This window comes from Drosophila subobscura, chromosome U (genome assembly GCF_008121235.1).
Source record: "Drosophila subobscura isolate 14011-0131.10 chromosome U, UCBerk_Dsub_1.0, whole genome shotgun sequence".
Taxonomy (NCBI): Eukaryota; Metazoa; Arthropoda; class Insecta; order Diptera; family Drosophilidae; genus Drosophila; species Drosophila subobscura.
Window position 1 is genome coordinate 23,517,403 of NC_048534.1, and position 19,569 is coordinate 23,536,971.

General features: G+C 56.7%; 1 protein-coding gene across 1 annotated transcript; it reads left to right on the forward strand.

Annotated features, from left to right (window-relative positions):
- Positions 1-477: 477 nt before the first annotated feature.
- On the forward strand, positions 478-19,556 carry LOC117899952 (cadherin-related tumor suppressor). Its single transcript, XM_034810106.1, has 7 exons — positions 478-6,051; positions 8,707-9,015; positions 9,074-9,307; positions 9,366-9,567; positions 9,631-9,923; positions 10,027-16,352; positions 16,414-19,556. The coding sequence occupies exons 1-7, from the start codon at positions 553-555 to the stop codon at positions 19,172-19,174; spliced, it is 15,624 nt and encodes a 5,207-aa protein (XP_034665997.1). The 5' UTR covers positions 478-552; the 3' UTR covers positions 19,175-19,556.
- The last annotated feature ends 13 nt before the right edge of the window (positions 19,557-19,569 follow it).

Consider the following 19,569-nt stretch of genomic DNA (forward strand, 5'->3'; position numbering starts at 1 on the left):
TTGTTCCCAGTGTATTGTTTTTCTCTCCTTCTTGTGTGTCTCATCTCCTTAAGTGATTTACAGTTGTTCTTGTCTTCTGTCTATGCGATTGCGGTACTCGACGTGTGAGAGAGAGAGACAGTGTGCACTGAGAGACGCGCTCAGAGAGGATCAAAGAAGAGAGGATAATGAGAGCGCACGTCATGCGCATTGTGAAATTAAAGAGTTACAAATTGGCAAAATGAAATCTGAAAGAGGTGCAATATTTAACCAAAACCCGACGTAAAATAATCAATTTCGTGTTTTATTAGCGCATTTATTGTCCATGAATAAATTTACTAATACTCTACTCTTATTTGGTTTCTTTTCAGGCGAACTTTACTGGCGAAGCGAAAAACCATTCAAAAGACGTGAAATGACGTGAAAATGCATGGAAAGCAAAGCAGAAAGTAACAAAAAGAGCAAATGAAAACATTAAAAGGTAGACAAAGACAAGTGGGAAGGAAAAGAAGAAGAAGTGAAGAAGAAAGTGCGAAAATTAAGGAGAACGCTCCAAGGAGCTCCAAAGAGATAATGGACAGGCGGCTCCATGGACGCGGACGCGGATGGTGTACGCAGGCAGGAGTTGCGGCTCCCCTGCTGCTCCTCTTTCTGATGTCTGCCATGGAATCCGGCTGCCAGGCGGGGGACACCAAGCTGGGGCCCACGCTAGAGCTACTAGCGCCCCGAGGGCGTAGCTACGCCACCACCTACGAACAGTACGCGGCCTTTCCGAGGCGACGCAGCTCATCGCCGGCGGGCGAGATGCAATCCCGTGCAGTGGACACCAGCGCCGACTTCGAGGTGCTCGAGGGTCAGCCGCGTGGCACCCTGGTGGGCTTTATACCCACCAAGCCGAAGTTCACGTATAGATTCAATGAGCCGCCGCGCGAGTTCTCGCTGGACCCCGTCACGGGGGAGGTGAAAACGAATCTGGTGCTCGACCGCGAGGGCATGCGCGACCACTACGACCTTGTGGTGCTCTCCTCACAGCCGACGTACCCCATAGAGGTGCGCATCAAGGTGCTGGACATCAACGACAATGCGCCAGAGTTTCCGGAGCCCAGCATTGCGGTGTCCTTCTCCGAGAGCGCCGTGTCGGGCACGCGTCTGCTGCTGGATGCAGCCACCGATGCGGACACCGGGGAGAATGGGGTGACCGATCAGTACGAGATTGTGGCAGGCAACGTGGACCACAAGTTCCGGCTGGCCACCACCACGAATCCCAGCGGGGACACATCCTACCTGCACCTGGAGACGACGGGCAATCTGGACCGCGAGTCGCGTGGCAGCTACCAGCTGAACATATCGGCACGTGACGGCGGCTCCCCGCCACGCCTGGGCTACCTGCAGGTGAATGTCACCATTCTGGACGTGAACGACAATCCGCCCATCTTCGATCACAGCGACTACAACGTGTCGCTGAATGAGACGGCTGTGGCCGGCACCCCAGTGGTCACGGTCATGGCCTCGGACAACGATCTGGGCGACAACAGCAAGTTGACGTATTACCTGGCCGAAACGGAGCACCAGTTCACAGTGGATCCCGAGACGGGTGTCATCTCCACCACGGAGCGCGTCAATTGCCCGCAGCAGACGCAGCCGAATGCTCGCGGCGGTGGCCAGAAGAGCTGCGTGTTCACGGTGTTTGCGCGGGATCACGGCTCGCCGCGACAGGACGGACGCACCTATGTGACGGTGAATCTGCTGGACACCAACGATCACGATCCCATCATACGGTTCCAGTACTTTCCGCCCACAGGCAGCGTGGCCACCGTCGATGAGAATGCGGTGAACGGCACCGTGGTGGCTGCCGTGTCTGTGATTGACTCGGACGACGGCCTCAACGGCGAGACCACCACGCGGATCGTGTCTGGCAATGAGCTGGGCCACTTCCGACTGGAGAAGACGCCACTCTTCCACATTGTGCGCGTGAACGGCGTGCTCGATCGCGAGGAGATTGGCCAGTACAACCTGACGGTGGTGGCCATGGACAAGGGCACCCCAGCACGCACCACGACAGCGCATCTGATCATTGACGTGAACGATGTGAATGACCACGAGCCGGTGTTCGAGAAGTCCGAGTATTCGGCGGTGCTCAGCGAACTGGCGCCCACGGGCAGCTATGTGGCATCCATAACCGCCACGGATGAGGACACGGGCGTCAATGCGCAGGTCCACTATGAGATTCTCTCGGGCAACGAGCTCAAGTGGTTCTCGATTGACCCCGCCACGGGTCTGATTGCCACTGCTGGAGCGTTGGACCGCGAGATCAAGGACAGCGTGGAGCTGAGCATCTCAGCGCGCGATGGCGGACCCAATCCAAAGTTTGCCTACACACAGCTGAAGGTGACCGTGCTGGATGAGAACGATGAGGCACCGCAGTTCGGGCAGCGGCAGCTGAACGTGAGCCTCAGCGAGGATGTGCCAGCGCAGAGCCTCGTCTCCATGCTGACTGCCACCGATCACGACCAGGGCACGAATGGCTCTGTGGCATTCTCGCTGGCGCCCAGCGTGGAGCGTCTCTATCCGCAGCAGTTCGCCATTGACTCCATAACGGGCCAATTAACGACGCGCAAGGCGCTCGATCGTGAGACAATGGCGAATTATGAAATTTTTGTGATCGCTCGCGATCAGGGTGCACCCACACCACAGTCGGCCACGGCCACAGTCTACTTGAGCGTGGCAGATATCAACGATAACGATCCCGAGTTTTATCCCAAGCATTACATCTACACGTTCAGCGATGTGGACAATCATGGCCAGGGACAGGGCCAGGGCCAAGCGAAGGGTCAGGAGAATGGGCAGGAACGAACGCTGCTGCATGTCACGGCCACAGATCGGGACGAGGGCGATAATGCCTTAATTACGTACAACCTGGAGTCAGGTGGAGAGGGCGTGTTCCATGTGGATGCCCATTCTGGCGCTGTGCTGCTGCGCGGCGACATGCTACGCACCGCCACAAAGCCACACTACAAGCTGCTGGTCTCTGCGCGAGACTCCGGCCAGCGACGTAGCGCACAGAACGCTGTGGTGGACATTGTCACTGAGACATTGACAACGACACAGCTGGAGTGTGGCAGCCAGGGCGCCTATGAGTTCCACCTTACCGAGGATCACGAGCAGCAGCAGGCGCGCCTCGGCCGCGAGGTGGGACTTGTGCAGGTTAAGGTTAAGGGGCAGGTCGCTGCTGCTGCTGCTGCTGCCATTGAGTACGTCATTATCCATGGCGACAGAGCGGGCAACTTCGCCATCGATGCCCACTCGGGCCGCATCACCACCGCTCGCCCCATCGATCGCGAGGAGCAGTCACACTATCGGCTGGTTATCTTGGCATCCAGCTCGAGCTCCAGCTCAGCCACTGGCATTGTATATGGCAAGTGCAATGTCAACATTGCGATCATCGATCTGAACGATAATGCGCCCAGCTTTGCCCTCGATCGTGATGCAGAGCCAACGATTTCGCTGCCAGAGAACGCTGCCGTGGGGCAGGAGATTTACTTGTCGCGAGTGCGCGATCGCGACGCGGGCATCAACAGTCGCGTCAGCTACAATCTCACCCACAATCCCGAGCAGCAGTTCCGCATTGGACCAGTCACAGGAGTGCTCTATCTGCAGCGTCCGGTTCGCGCGGATCCTGGCTCCATTTTGAGAGTGGAGCTAATGGCCACGGATGCGGGCAGTCCGCCGCTGTCCAACAGGCTCAGTCTGCTGGTGCACATTGCCGATGTGAACGATCACACGCCCGTCTTCGATCACACCTCGTACGAGACTTCGCTGCTGGAGACGACCAAGGTGAACACTCGCTTCTTTGCCCTGGCCGCCACTGACATTGATCTGGAGGAGAACGGGCGCATTTCGTACGAGATCATTGAGGGGAATGCGGATCGCATGTTTGGCGTCTTCCCCGATGGTTATCTGTTCGTGCGCGCACCACTGGACCGGGAGGAGCGCGACTATTACGCTCTGACAGTGTCCTGCCAGGATGCGGGCAATCCCTCACGCTCCTCCGTTGTGCCCGTGGTCATCCATGTCATCGACGAGAATGACAATGCGCCGCAGTTCACCAACAGCACTTTTACCTTCAGCATTCCGGAGAATGCGCCCGCGGACACGTTTGTGGGCAAACTGCTGGCTGTGGACCGGGACATTGGCCGCAATGCTGAGCTCAGCTTTACGTTGTCCAGCCAGACACAGGATTTTACGATAGACACGCGCAATGGCTTCATCAAGACGCTGCGACCCTTCGATCGGGAGGCGCTGGTGAAGGAGAACCGCAACACGGAGAGCGGCGGCAGCGAGGAGGAGCGCAGTGCCAGCCAGCGAGGAGGATTCGGCAATTATATGATGCTGGAGGCCATGGTCTCGGACAACGGCAGTCCGCGGCTGCACGACAAAGTCAAGGTGAAGGTGATTGTCACGGATGTCAATGACAATGCGCCGGAATTCCTGCGTGCCCCGTACCATGTAACCCTCTCCGAGGGCGCCTCCGAGGGCACGCACATCATGCACGTGTTCACGCAGGATGCGGATGAGGGCCTCAATGGCGATGTGTACTACAGCCTGGCCAGGGGCAACGAAGCGGGACTGTTCACCCTAGACAGTGCCACGGGACAGCTGACGCTGGCCAGAAGGCTGGACCGCGAGTCCCAGGAGGTGCACCAACTGATTGTCGTGGCCCGCGATGCAGCGCTGAAGCAGCCGCTCAGCTCGAATGCCAGCATCAGCATTGTGGTGCTGGACGAGAATGACAACGCCCCGGAGTTTACCCAATCGAGCAGCGAGGTGTCCGTGCTGGAGACGAGTCCGAGTGGCACGGAATTGATGCGCTTCAGGGCCAGCGATGCGGATCAGGGTGTCAACAGTCAGGTGGTGTTCAGCATTTCCGCGGGCAACCGGCGGGACACCTTCCATATTGACAGCATGAGCGGCAGCCTATATCTGCACAAGGCGCTGGACTATGAGGACATCACCAGCTACACGTTGAACATCACAGCCTCCGACTGCGGCACTCCGTCGCTCTCCACGACCGTGCTCTACAACGTGGTGGTTGTGGATGACAACGACAATCCGCCCATCTTCCCCAGCACGGCGATTGTGCGGCAAATCAAGGAGGGCATTGCCCTCAAGACTCCGATTGTTACGGTTACCGCGGATGATCCGGACTCAGGGCTAAATGGCAAAGTGAGTTATGCCATCAGCAGGCAGGAGCCGGAGCTGCCCGGCGGACGGCACTTTGGCATCAACACGGAGACTGGAGTTATTCACACACTGCGGGAGATTGATCGAGAGACCATCGACACGTTCCGGCTGACTGTGGTGGCCACCGATCGCGCACAGCCCTCGAGCAGGCAGCTCTCCACGGAGAAGCTGGTGACGGTGATTGTCGAGGACATCAACGACAATGCGCCCATCTTTGTGTCCATGAATGCGGCCATTCTGCCAGCGAAGCTGCAGGCCAACAGGGAGCAGCCCGTCATACAAGTGCAAGCAAGGGATGCTGACTCCTCGAGCAATGGTTTGGTCACATACGAGATTGTCAGCGGCCCGCAGGAGCTCTTTCGATTGCAGCGCAACACGGGGATTATCACATTCAGCCCTGGAGCGCACTACAAGCCGGAGATTCGGCATCAGCTCACGCTCAAAGCCACCGATGAGGCGGTGCAGAGCGAGCGCAGGAGCAGCGAGGTGTACATAACGATCATCACTCCAGGCAGCGATCTGTCCGTGCCGCTTTTCGAGCAACCCAACGCGTTGTCCGGCTCTGTCTATGAGAACGAACCAATCGGCACGAGCATCCTCACGGTGAGCGCTCATCTGCAGGGCGCCGAAATCGAATACTTTGTGACGAATGTGACTGCAAATGGGAACAAAGCCCAACCCGTGCAAGTGGATCGTCTGTTTGACATCGATGCAAAGCTTGGAATACTCTCAACGGCAGCCGAACTGGACCGCGAGGCCGGGCCGGACAGCTACGAGGTGGAGGTCTATGCCATCGCTTTGGGCGGACAGCCGCGCACAGCGCACACAAAGGTAAGTTCAGATACATTCCACTCGCATGATGCAGCGCGGCAGATGCAGATGCAGAGTCCTCGCTGTTCTGTCTGGCCATTGTGGCAGCCATTACTGGGGCAGGCAGCTTTAAGGGCCCGGGCTTATCAGTGCAAGTCGAGACCGCACTAATGCGCTTTTAATGTCTTGTGCTGATATGAAATGTTGATTACACGCGAGGAGCACCAGTTCGGATCGGCTTTTGGTTCGGTTCTACATGCAGTTGCGGTTATGCCTTGAAATGCAAATTAACAGACAAACAACAGGCGGATTCGGCGTCCCTAAGCTGCTCTCCTGCTCTCCTGCTATCTGCTGAATGAATTTGATAGAGGAGTTGGGTTCGACTCGGCGGGGAACAAAGGGGAAACCAGCCAGACCTGTGTATCGAGAAAATATTTTACATTGCAGAGCAGCGCAGCGCAGTGCTGCCTGCATAAATGGGCCGCAGGGATAGAATTATAATAAGTTGCTTCATTGGCAGATGCCTTTAATTATGGCTGCTGCTGCTGCTGTTGGTACCCTACACTGCCGGCAGTCCACAGCATCATCAGTCCACTTTTGGGTTGCAGGGCATGCACACAGCCGCACAAACCTCGTCTGTTTGTTGGCCTTCTTTTACTGGTTTTTTTGCGAGCAAGAATAAAAATATAAGAAAAAAAAAGTTACCCACCCTCCCGACTGCCATCGGTTGGCCCTTTCTTTGCGCTGCTTACTGCGCTGCCCTTCTTTTCTTCTCCTTTCGATCCTCTCATTCTTCGCAGATTCCGATTCCGCGTGTTCGTGGCGGATGCGTAGGTATGCCAACAATGTACGCATGCAAATGTGAACGCTGTATGTATGTATGTGTGTATGTATGTAGTTCCAGTTTCGTGCAGGCAGGCAGCAGACAGCAGCAACTCCATGGGGCACAAAGCAGCAACGTTTAAGCTCTCTCCTGGTACATGGAACTATGGTTTAGTGGATGTTGCTCGCGTGCGAAGAGGTTTTCAATCAATTCATTGTTGCTTGCTGCTTGCATTGATTTAAAACGATTGTCATGTTTTTCCATTTTTTCTTGTTGCGTTATTTTGCGTTCATTTTAAATATATACGCCGCCGGTCACACTGTCCCTGCGTATCCGGTGCCCTAACCATGAAATTTGGAACAACCAAAACCATCTACCATCTCCACTATGGGGCATTATAATGATAATGGACTTGACTGGTGCTTAGTGTCGGTTTCTAGTCTGCTTTGGCCGCATGACCGATTGAAAAGAGGCTCCAATTAAAGCGCAGAGAATGAGAAGAGAAACAGCAGAGGAAGAGGCAGAGGCAGAGAAAACGCGTGGCAATAACGGAAATGAAAACGCAGAGAGATTGTCTTGCGGCTGGTTGGCTTTCAATCAAAATGTCGCACGTTTCAGGACACAGAATCAGGTCTAGAATTGTACGCAAATTTATTGCCATCCCATTCGTAATCACTGCTGGGACTCCACTCCATGTCGTGTGTGTTGTGTTCTGCTCCGTGGGCCTCCATTAAGTGGATTGACAAATGGTCACATTTCTTGCAGCTGCACCCGCTTTCCACTGCTCCAAATTAGTTCAATTAGCTGCACACATTTCACTTTGCCCCGAAGGCAGTAAATGGTGTTTTGCTGATAGACAGAGTCTCGGCCAGAGCCAAAGCCAAGCTAATGTGCATTCTGTGGCTGCTGCTAAGAGAGAGGATCGCAACCCATCCACATCCACATCCTAGTCGTTGTCTGTTGAATGGCACACTCAAGGCGCTGTCTGATGTTACAAATTTGCATAAATTTTATTACAAATGCAGTATTTACTCGCATGCATTTCCCTAGACTGCAGCCGCTGACCAGCGACCGACTTAACACCAGCACCAAAAGCCTCACACACGATGCTATATTTTACGTGCAGCGTTCTACGAGTCTCTCGGTGTCTGTTCTCTCTCTCTCTCTTCTGGCGTATTTATTGCTTTCTTGGCTTTTGTCCTCCGGAGTACCAGCGTCCAGAGTGGAAGTTAAAACTTAAGCAAGAGTTACGAGCTCGCTTTATGTAGCCCCAACGGCCACGATTTTTAGTGCGGCTTGATTAGAGGATTGATTCTTAGACTAGGGAATGCAAGAACTCCAAGCACTCCTGCAAGAGTGTGCTCAGCGCCTACCCCACCATACAAATCGCAGACGTACTCTTGTAGTCAAATGTTCATGTTCCTCTGTAAGTACTTACGGAGAGATAGATGCCAAAGGCATGCTGCACGCACAGACAGATATCAAATTCGAAATGAATGTTAAATGGTGACAATGGCGACAACCAAAAGTAAATTTGTAACGAGTAGGTTAAGAGTAGGTTTAGCCGGTTTTCCGTTTGGTCATAAACCAGCGAAACATTGAGCAGAAAGCCAGAACCGCAGCCGCAGCCGCAGCCATAAGCGGGTCAAGCCCAGGCCAGGCCACAGAGATGAGGAATGCGATTGACATTGCGACAGAAGTTCGGGCATAAAAGTGGAACTCTCGTGCTCGCAGACGTATTCCCATATGTTCTGCTGTGTATTTAGTGCCAAATATGGAACGAGTTTCCGCTTACTTGCTTTATGGGTCACTCACTCACTCATGGTTACATTTTGTATTCATCATTTGGGCAGGTCAAAGTAACAGTTCTCGATAAGAACGACAGTCCCCCGCAGTTCCTGGATGCCCCATTCGTTTATAATGTCAGCGAGGAGCTGGAGATTGGACACACAATTGCAACGATACGCGCCCACGATCCCGATACACTGGGCACTGTCACATTCATGCTGATTAACGGCCATGATGGAAAGTTCCAGCTGGATGCAACGACGGGCCGACTGGCACTGAACGACACTCTGGATAGGGAAACGAAGAGCAAGTATGACGTACGCGTGAGAGTCTCCGATGGGGTACAGTACACGGAGACGTACATAGTCATTGAGGTGAGTAAACTTCTGCCTCTTGTGGACCACACAGCTAATCTCTGCCTTTGCCCATTAGGTGAGCGACACCAATGACAATCCACCGCTGTTTGAGGAGTCCGTGTACTCCTTTGACATACCGGAGAACGCGCCCAGAGGCTATCAGGTGGGTCAGGTGGTGGCCAGAGATGCGGATCTCGGCCCGAATGCGCAGCTCTCCTACGGCGTCGTCTCCGACTGGGCCAATGATGTATTTAGCTTGAATCCACAAACGGGAATGCTTACCCTGACAGCACGCTTGGACTACGAGGAGGTACGTAGAGCCATCCGTGAATTTGTAGCATCTAAAAGTGTTTTCTTCTGCCCCTTAGGTGCAGCATTACATTCTGATTGTGCAAGCGCAGGACAGTGGGCAGCCCAGTCTGTCCACCACCATCACAGTGTACTGCAACGTGCTGGACCTAAACGACAATGCGCCGCTCTTCGATCCCATGAGCTACTCCAGCGAAGTGTTTGAAAATGTGCCCACGGGGATGGAGGTGGTCACTGTCTCCGCCAAGGACATTGACTCGGGTAAGCCAACAGCAGCGGCACCTGCCCGCCACAATTTGTTGCTTAACTCTTGTTTATTTGCAGGCAACAATGGACTCATTGAGTACATCATCACGGCAGGCGATGCCGACGAGGAGTTTGGCATCGATAGCAATGGCACCATACGCACGCGTCGCCAGCTGGATCGGGAGCGTCGGTCCTCGTACACTTTGACGGTCACCGCGCGCGATTGTGCAGATGAAATTGCCACGTTCAGTGAGCTGGAGGAGACGCAACTGAAGCTTAAGTATCGCTCACCGCGGCGCTACCAGCAGACGCAGCAGCAGCAACAGTTTTTGGCGCATCAGAAGCAGCAGCGACTCTCATCGACGGTGAAGGTAAAGCCAACAAGTGTCAGGCTCTAATTAATTGAGAGTTCAATTAGCTTTGAGACTGATCGATATCTAAGACAGGCACTGACTCTCCACTCTCTCCCTGCAGGTAACGATTCTCATCAAAGATGTCAACGATGAAGTGCCCGTTTTTGTTTCCGCAAATGAAACGTCGATCATGGAGAATGTGGCCATCAACACGGTCGTTATCGCTGTGAAGGCTGTCGATAACGACGAGGGCCGCAACGGCTACATCGATTATCTGCTTGAGGAGGCAGCAACAGGCGGCGACGACAACGAGCCGCTTCCCTTTTCCCTCAATCCCACCGACGGCCTCGTGCGCGTTGTGGATGCCCTGGACCGAGAGCTGCGAGCCAGCTACGTGCTGAACATCACGGCACGCGACAGAGGGGAGCCGCCGCAGGAAACTGCCACCCAGCTGCTGGTGCGCATACTCGACGAGAACGACAACAGCCCCGTGTTCGATCCGAAGCAGTACTCAGCCTCGGTGGCGGAGAACGCCAGCATTGGGGCCATGGTGCTGCAAGTGTCTGCCACGGATGTGGATGAGGGCGCCAACGGCCGGATACGCTACTCCATTATGACGGGCGATCAGAACCAGGATTTCAGCATCAGCGAGGACACGGGCGTGGTGCGGGTGGCCAAGAACCTGAACTACGAGCGCAAGGCACGCTACACGCTCACCGTGCGCGCCGAGGACTGTGCCGTGGAGAACAGCGCCAGCGACACGGCGGAGCTGACCATTGCCATACTCGACATCAACGACAATCGGCCCACGTTCCTCGATTCGCCGTATCTGGCGCGTGTCATGGAGAACACGGTGCCGCCCAACGATGGCTATGTGCTCACGGTGAACGCTTACGACGCGGACACGCCGCCACTCAACTCGCAGGTGCGCTACTTCCTCAAGGAGGGCGACACGGATCTGTTCCGCATCAACGCCTCGACGGGCGCCATTGCACTGCTGAAGCCACTCGATCGGGAGCTGCAGAGCGAATATATTCTGACACTTGTGGCCATGGACACGGGCTCGCCGCCGCTCACAGGCACTGGCATTGTGCGCGTGGAGGTGCAGGACATCAACGACAATGGGCCAGTGTTCGAGCTGCAGTCGTATCACGCCAGCATTCAGGAGAATCTGCCCATTGGCACGCTGGTGCTGCAGCCCACAGCCACGGACAAGGATGCGGGACTGAATGCCAAGCTGCGCTTCAATCTGCTGGGCGAGCACATGTCCAGGTTTCACATAGACACGGAAACGGGCGAGATTACCACAGCCACGGTGCTGGATCGCGAGGAGACAGCCGTGTACCGACTGACGCTTATGGCGCAGGACAGTTCCATCACCGAGCCGCGTGCCTCATCCGTAAATCTCACCATTACAGTGGGCGATGTGAACGACAATGAGCCGACGTTTGAGTCCGGCAGCTACAGCACTGCGGTGCCTGACAGGATAGCCGCGGGGGAGTTTGTTTTTGGCGCCAGAGCTGTGGACCTGGACGAAGGCGACAATGCTGTGATTCACTACAGCATCAGTGGCAGGGATAAGGAGTACTTTGAAGTTAACACCAAGACAGGAGCAATAAGCACCAGGATAGAGCTCAAAACTGCGAAGAAACCCCCCGGCGAGACGAGCTTCAGCATCGTCATGCACGCCACGGACCAAGGACAAACGCCGCAGAGCTCCACCGCTGACCTGTCGGTGATGCTGCGTCCCGCGGAGCTCTTTCCCACTTACGCGTACATGGCCAACACACGCTTCACGCTGCCCGAGGATGTGCAGCCGGGCAAGATTGTGACCAGAGTGGCAGCCACCTCCCCGAAGAAGGGCTCCGCGGGCAACGTGCGCTATGGCATAGCGGGTGGCAACATGGGCGATGCTCTCCGCATCGATGCCAGCAGCGGGGCACTCAGCGTGGGCCACGACGGCCTCGACTATGAGCTGACGCACGTGTACGAGATCTGGGTGGAGGCGGCGGATGGGGATAGGCCCAGCCTGCGCAGCGTCATGCTGGTGACCATCAACGTCACGGACGCCAACGACAATGCACCGATCATGGAGCGGCTCATCTACAACGCCGAGGTGCTCGAGGAGGAGTCCCCGCCGCAGCTAATAGCAGTGGTCAAGGCCAGGGATCGCGACTCGGGGGACAATGGCGAAGTCAGCTATCGGCTGAGCAACGACTACGAGGGCACCTTCGAGATCACAGATGGCGGAGAGATTTTCACAACGATGCGACTCGATCGCGAGGAGCTGAGCGACTACTCGTTCGTCGTGGAGGCTGTGGATCAGGGCGTGCCGCAGCTCACAGGCACCGCCAGCGTGCTGCTGCATTTGCTCGACAAGAACGATAATCCACCGAAGTTTACGCGGCTTTTTTCGCTCAATGTCACGGAAAACGCGGAGATTGGCAGCTTTGTCATTCGCGTAACCTCTTCGGACTTGGATCTGGGACAAAATGCCAATGCCACGTATTCGTTCAGCGCAAATCCCGGGGAGAAGTTCAGGATTGAGCCGCTCAGCGGCAACATCACAGTGGCGGGACATCTGGACCGTGAGCAGCAGGACGAATACATACTGAAAGTGGTCGCCTCGGATGGCGCGTGGCGTGCGGAGACGCCCATCACGATCACCATTCAAGATCAGAACGATAATGCGCCCGAGTTTGAGCACAGCTTCTACAGCTTTAGCTTCCCGGAGCTGCTGCATCCCGTGGCACTTGTGGGCCAGATCATAGCCACAGATCGGGATAAGCAGGGACCCAACTCTGTCATCTCGTACTCGCTGCAGCAGCCATCGCCCATGTTCAGCATTGATCCAGCCACAGGTGAGATCTTCAGCAAGAAGGTGATTCAGTACAAACGATCGCAGTACGTTCGATCGCCGGAGAATATGTACGCCCTCACGATCCTCGCCACAGATAATGGCAAGCCGCCGCTGTACTCCGAGTGCTTGGTCAACATCAACATTGTCGATGCCAAGAACAATCCACCCAAGTTCGAGCAGTCCGCTTACCTCTCGCCGCTGCCAGAGCACGCGCGTCCGGGGCAGCGCATTGTGCGGGTGCATGCCACAGACAAGCAGGACATGGGCGCTGCCAACGAAATGGATTATGCGCTGGTCAATGGCAACCTGAGCGCGTTCTTCACCATTGGCAAGCACGATGGCTGGATATCGCTGGCCAAACCGCTGCTGAATGTGCCCACTAACACGCGCTTCGAGCTCACAGTCAAGGCCATCGATCATGGCGTGCCGCCGCAGTCGGACCAGACACGCGTTACAATTGTGGTTACTGGCGAGAACCGCCACACGCCGGAGTTTACGGCGCGAAGTTACCAAGTGATTGTGCCCGAGAACGAGCCCATAGGATCCACCATACTGACAGTGGGCGCCACGGACGAGGATGTGGGACCCAATGGAATGCTGCGCTATGCCATTTCGGGCGGCAACGAGCGACGCGACTTCATGGTGGATGAGCGCACGGGCGGCATACTGATACGCCAGCAGCTGGACTATGACCTCGTGCAGGAGTATCATCTGAACATAACAGTGCAGGATTTGGGCTTCCAGCCGCTGTCAGCGGTGGCCATGCTGACGATTATCCTCACGGATGTGAACGACAATCCGCCGCTGTTCAATCAGTCGGAGTACCACGGCTACGTGGCGGAGAACAAGCCAGTGGGCACGTTCGTGTTCCAGGCACACGCCACCGACAAGGACTCGCCGAAGAATGCCATCGTGCACTACTCCTTCCTGCCCAGCGGCACGGATCGCCACTTCTTTGCCATGAGCTCCGGCAATGGCACCATCACGTCTGCGGTCAGCTTTGACTACGAGGAACGGCGCACCTACACGATGCAGCTGAAGGCCAAGAACCCGGACTCGAGCATGGAGAGCTATGCCACGCTCTACGTGCACATCCTGGGCGTCAACGAGTTCTATCCGCAGTTCCTGCAGCCCGTGTTCCACTTTGATGTGTCCGAGACCTCGGCCGTGGGCACCATTGTGGGCGCCGTGCAGGCCACGGACAAGGACAGCGGCGAGGATGGTCGCGTCTACTATCTGCTGGTGGGTTCCAGCAACGACAAAGGCTTCGCCATCAACACGCACACGGGCGTTATACACGTGGCGCGGCATCTCGATCGGGAAACTCAGAATAGAGTAGTGCTCACGGTCATGGCTAAGAATTACGGCAGCATTCGGGGCAACGACACGGACGAGGCGCAGGTCATCATCTCCATTCAGGATGGCAACGATCCGCCAGAGTTCCTCAAGCGCTACTACACGTCGGTGATCTCGGAGGCAGCGCCCATTGGCACCAAAGTCACCACAGTCCGTGCCGTGGACAAGGATGTGCGGCCGCAGAATAATCAATTCAGTTACTCCATCATCAATGGCAACCTGAAGCAGGGCTTCAAGATCGATGTGCAGAGCGGAGAGATCAGCACAGCGGCGCGGCTGGATCGCGAGGACATTGCCCACTACAGCCTCGTGATTGGAGCCATTGACACCGGGCTGCCGCCACAAACGGGAAGCGCCACAGTGCGCATAGACCTCGATGATGTCAACGACAATGGTCCGATGTTCGCGCCCGAGGGACTGCTGGGTTATGTGTCCGAGAACGAACCCGCGGGCACATCGATCATGACACTGTCGGCCACCGATCCGGATCTGCCGCGCAATGGCGGACCCTTCAGCTATCAGCTGGTGGCCGGCAAGCACAAGTCCTGGCTGAGTGTGGACAAGGTCTCAGGTCTGGTCAAGTCCACGGCCAGCTTTGATCGCGAGATAACGCCCACATTGGAGGCGATAATTGAGGTGGAGGACAGCGGCAAGCCGAAGCAAAGGGCGCAGCACACGCTGACCATTACGGTGCTCGATCAGAACGATAATCCCTCAACGCCGCGGAATCTGCACGTGACAGTCAGCATCTTCAATGGAGATCTGCCTGCGCATGTCAAACTGGCGGATATTCATCCGAATGACATTGACATTGTGGGCGACTATCGCTGCCGCTTGCAGAGCCAGCCGCAGGCACAGCATCAGCTGCAGCTGGCCATACCCCGAGGCTGTGATTTGTACACCACGGCGCACACCACGCCCACTGCTTACGCCTACAGCTACACGGGCAACGATGGCAAGCACAGCGATGTTACCTCTAAGCTGACTGTTGACTTTCAGGCGTTCAACAACGAGACACTTGCCCACACGGTGTCCGTGCTGGTGCGCAACATGACAGCCGGACAGTTCCTGGCGCAGCATTATCGCCCTGTGGTGGACATGCTCAAGTCCCGCTTGGCCAGCGACGATGAACTCTTCCTGTACAGCCTCTTGGGCAATGGCAGTGGCAACGCCAGCAGTCTGGAGGTGCTGTTAGCTGTGCGCTCCGCCAAGCGCAGCTACCAGCAGCCGCGTCATGTCATTGAGCGGCTCAGGGAGAAGCGTGCCGCTCTCTCGGAGCTGCTGCAAAAGGAGGTCGTCATTGGCTACGAGCCCTGCAGCGAGCCCGAGGTGTGCGAGAATGGCGGCGTTTGCAGTGCCACCATCCGACTGCTGGACACACACAGCTTTGGCATCGTGGACAGTCCCACGCTGGTGCTGAGTGGGCCGCGCATTGTGCACGACTACAGCTGCCAGTGCACGAATGGATTCTCGGGAGAGCAGTGCAACCGCAGGCAGGATCCCTGCCTGCCCAATCCCTGCCAGCTGCAGGCACAGTGCCGGCGCATTGGCAACGACTTTCAGTGCGTTTGTCCGGCGAATCGCGACGGCAAGCAGTGCCAGCGGGAGCGCAGCGACGTGTGCTGGAGCAAGCCCTGCCGCAATGGAGGCAGCTGCCAACGCAGCTCCGATGGTTCCTCCTACTTTTGCCTGTGTCGGCCGGGATTCCGCGGCAATCAGTGCGAGAGCGTGTCAGACTCGTGTCGACCCAATCCCTGTCTGCATGGCGGTTTGTGTGTCAACCTGAAGCCGGGCTACAAGTGCAGCTGCACCGCCGGACGCTACGGACGCCACTGCGAGCGCTTCAGCTACGGCTTCGAGCCGCTCTCCTACATGACCTTCCCCGCGCTGGATGTGACCACCAATGACATTTCCATTGTGTTTGCCACCACGAAACCCAACTCCTTGCTGCTCTACAACTACGGCATGCACAGTGGCGGCCGCTCGGACTTCCTGGCCATTGAGCTGGTGCACGGCCAGGCCTACTTCTCATCGGGTGGCGCACGCACAGCCATCAGCACCGTGGTGGCAGGCCGCAATCTAGCCGATGGCAGCTGGCACAAGGTTACGGCTACACGGAATGGACGTGTCATGTCTCTCAGCGTCGCCAAGTGCGCGGACTCTGGGGATGTGTGTGCCGAGTGCACGCCCGGGGACTCCAGTTGCTATGCGGATGAAGTGGGTCCCGTGGGGTGAGTGTTGCTACGCGAATTCCCTCTGCAAATTCTTAATTGTTACTCTCTTGCCTTGCAGCACACTCAACTTTAACAAGCAACCGCTGCTGATTGGCGGCTTGGCCTCCGCGGATCCCATACTGGAGCGGCCTGGCCAGGTGCACAGCGATGATCTTGTGGGCTGCCTGCACAGCGTGCACATCGCGGGACGCGCTCTAAACCTGAGCACACCCCTCAGGCAGCGCGGCATTCTGCCTGGCTGCAATCGCCAGGCCTGTCAGCCTTCCCTGGCAGCCGAGCGCTGTGGTGGCTACGCCGGGCAGTGCATTGACCGCTGGTCCAGCTCGTTGTGCCAGTGCGGCGGGCAGCTGCACTCACCCGACTGCTCGGATTCCCTGGAGCCAGTGACGCTGAGTGGTGGAGCCTACCTGGAGTTTCGCATCTCCGAGCTGCATCGTCGCATGCAGCTGCTGGATAATTTGTACAACAGCAAGGACGCCTGGTCGGACAGCAGCACACGGGAGAGACGACAGATTGCGAGGCAGAACATTAGCAGCGTGCCAGCAGCAGCATCGCAGATCTATGAAGCTCCCAAGGTGCTGAGTCTGCTCTTCCGCACGTACAAAGCCCAAGGATTGCTGCTCTATTCGGCCACCAATCAAATGTTCACTTCGCTCTCGCTGAAGGAGGGCAAACTCGTCTACTACTCCAGGCAGCAGCTGACCATCAACATGACGGTGCAGGAGCCAGCGACGCTGCACGATGGTCGCTGGCACAATGTCAGTCTGCACAGCGAGAGTCGCAGCCTGCAGCTGTTCATTGACGGGCGCCAGGTGGGCGATGAGCTGGACATTGCGGGCGTGCACGACTTTCTGGATCCATACCTGACCACACTCACGGTGGGTGGCGCGCCCAGCGGACACGGCATGGAGGAAGTGTTCGTTGGCTGCGTGGCAAACTTCACCATCAACCACGAGCTGCAGCCGCTGAACGGCTCTGGCAGCATATTCCCCGAGGTGCGGCATCACGGCAAGGTGGAGCTCGGCTGCAGCGGGGACATTGGCGTGGATGCGGCCCAAGTAGCGGATCCGCTGAGCATCGGCATTACTTTGGTCATCGTGTTCTTTGTCATTCTGGTGGTGGCCATTCTCGGGTCGTATGTCATCTACAGATTCCGTGGCAAACAGGAGAAGATCGGCAGCCTCAGCTGCGGCGTGCCTGGATTTAAAATCAAACATCCTGGAGGAGTGCTGGGCGGGCCACCTGTGCCTCAAGTGGATCACGTGCTGGCACGTGGCCTGCACCCCAACGAAGCGCCAGCGCCACCGGTGGGCGCCAACGAGCACTTGCGTCCACCCACGCACCATCTCGTGGGACCGGAGCTGCTGACCAAGAAGTTCAAGGAGCGCAGCGAGCTGACACCAACGGCGGAGCTGCCACAGCCACAGCAGCGGCCCCAGCGGCCGGACATCATAGAACGCGAAGTCGTGGGCAAGAGTCCGCTGATCAGGGAGGAGCATCATTTGTCCATGCCGCCGCCGAATGCCATGCATCCGCTCGATCACGGCAGCTCTGTGGACATGGGCTCCGAGTACCCCGAGCACTACGACCTGGAGAATGCCAGCTCCATCGCTCCCTCGGACATTGACATTGTGTACCACTACAAGGGCTACCGCGAGGCGGGTGGCATGCGCAAGTACAAGGCCACCTCCCCGCCCGTGGCAGCCTACACGCACCACAAGCACCAGAGTGCCGCCAGCCAGCAGCAGCATCGCCACTCGCCCCGCGTGGCGCCGTTTGTGTCTCGAAACCAAGGCGGACAGCCGCCGCCGCCGAACAGCGCCTCGCGCACCCATCAGAGCACACCGCTGGCGCGGCTCTCGCCCAGCTCGGAGCTGAGCTCCCAGCAGCCGCGCATCCTCACGCTGCACGACATATCGGGCAAGCCGCTGCAGAGCGCGCTGCTGGCCACCACCTCCAGCTCCGGCGGTGTGGGCAAGGACGCCCTGCACTCGAACAGCGAGCGCAGCCTGAACAGCCCCGTGATGTCGCAGCTCTCGGGGCAGAGCTCCAGTGCCAGCAGGCAGAAGCCCGGCGTGCCGCAGCAGGCACCGCCACAGACCTCCATGGGTCTGACGGCCGAGGAGATTGAACGCCTCAATGCCCGGCCGAGAACCTGCAGCCTCGTCTCCACCCTCGATGCTGTGTCCTCGAGCAGCGAGGCGCCGCGCGTGCCCAGCAGCGCCCTGCACATGTCCCTGGGCGGCGGCATGCACAACACGGACGTGGATGCCCACAGCTCAACGTCGACGGATGAGAGCGGCAACGACAGCTTCACCTGCTCCGAGATCGAGTACGACAACAACAGCTTGAGCGGCGATGGCAAGTACTCCACCAGCAAGAGCCTGTTGGATGGTCGCAGTCCCGTCGCTCGAGCGCTCAGCGGTGAGCCCAGCCGGAATCCGAGTGTCGTCAAGACTCCACCCATACCCCCACACCCATACGATGGCTTCGAGTCCTCGTTTCGCGGCTCGCTCAGCACTCTCGTCGCGAGTGACGATGACATTGCCAACCATCTGAGCGGTATTTATCGTAAAGCGAATGGCGCCGCCTCCCCCTCAGCCACCACACTGGGCTGGGAGTATTTACTCAACTGGGGGCCAAGCTATGAGAATCTGATGGGCGTGTTCAAGGACATAGCAGAGCTGCCGGATACGACAGGCACGCAGCAGCAGCAGCAGAATCAACAGCAGCAGCAGCCACAACAGCAGCAGCCACAGTCCGTGTCCACGCTGCGGATGCCCTCGAATGGACAGGCAGCACCAGAGGAGTACGTTTAGAGCGGCAGACAAATATTCGTATTTATATTTATGTGTAAATTGTGTGTAAAATTGCCCAGCCCCAAACCCAAACCCAAACCCACCCAATCCCTCCATCCTCTAAGTAGGTGTTAAAAAAGTATTGCCATTCCATTTCGCAATTTATTGTACAACGAAAAAACGAACGCAGATAAATAGTTTGTAGTTGCATAGATCTAATGCCTAATCTAATAATAGTTTAGACTTTAGTTGCTATTTGAAACGCCTTGTATCAAGGCCAAAACATCCTAAGTAAATTTCCATTAGGGTTTGACAAATGGACAAATGTATTGACTGATCTATCCATGTATTTATGAGCAAATTGGATCACTTTTATGGATAACACTTTCCCCACTCGTGTGTATATGTTTTTTTTC

Excerpts from the sequence above, each read along its gene's own strand:
- LOC117899952 (XM_034810106.1), top strand. The coding sequence starts at position 553 with ATGGACAGGCGGCTCCATGGACGCGGACGCGGATGGTGTACGCAGGCA. Across the intron at positions 6,052-8,706 it reads CGCGCACAGCGCACACAAAG|GTCAAAGTAACAGTTCTCGA; the intron begins GTAAGTTCAGAT and ends TCATTTGGGCAG. Across the intron at positions 16,353-16,413 it reads GATGAAGTGGGTCCCGTGGG|CACACTCAACTTTAACAAGC; the intron begins GTGAGTGTTGCT and ends CTTGCCTTGCAG.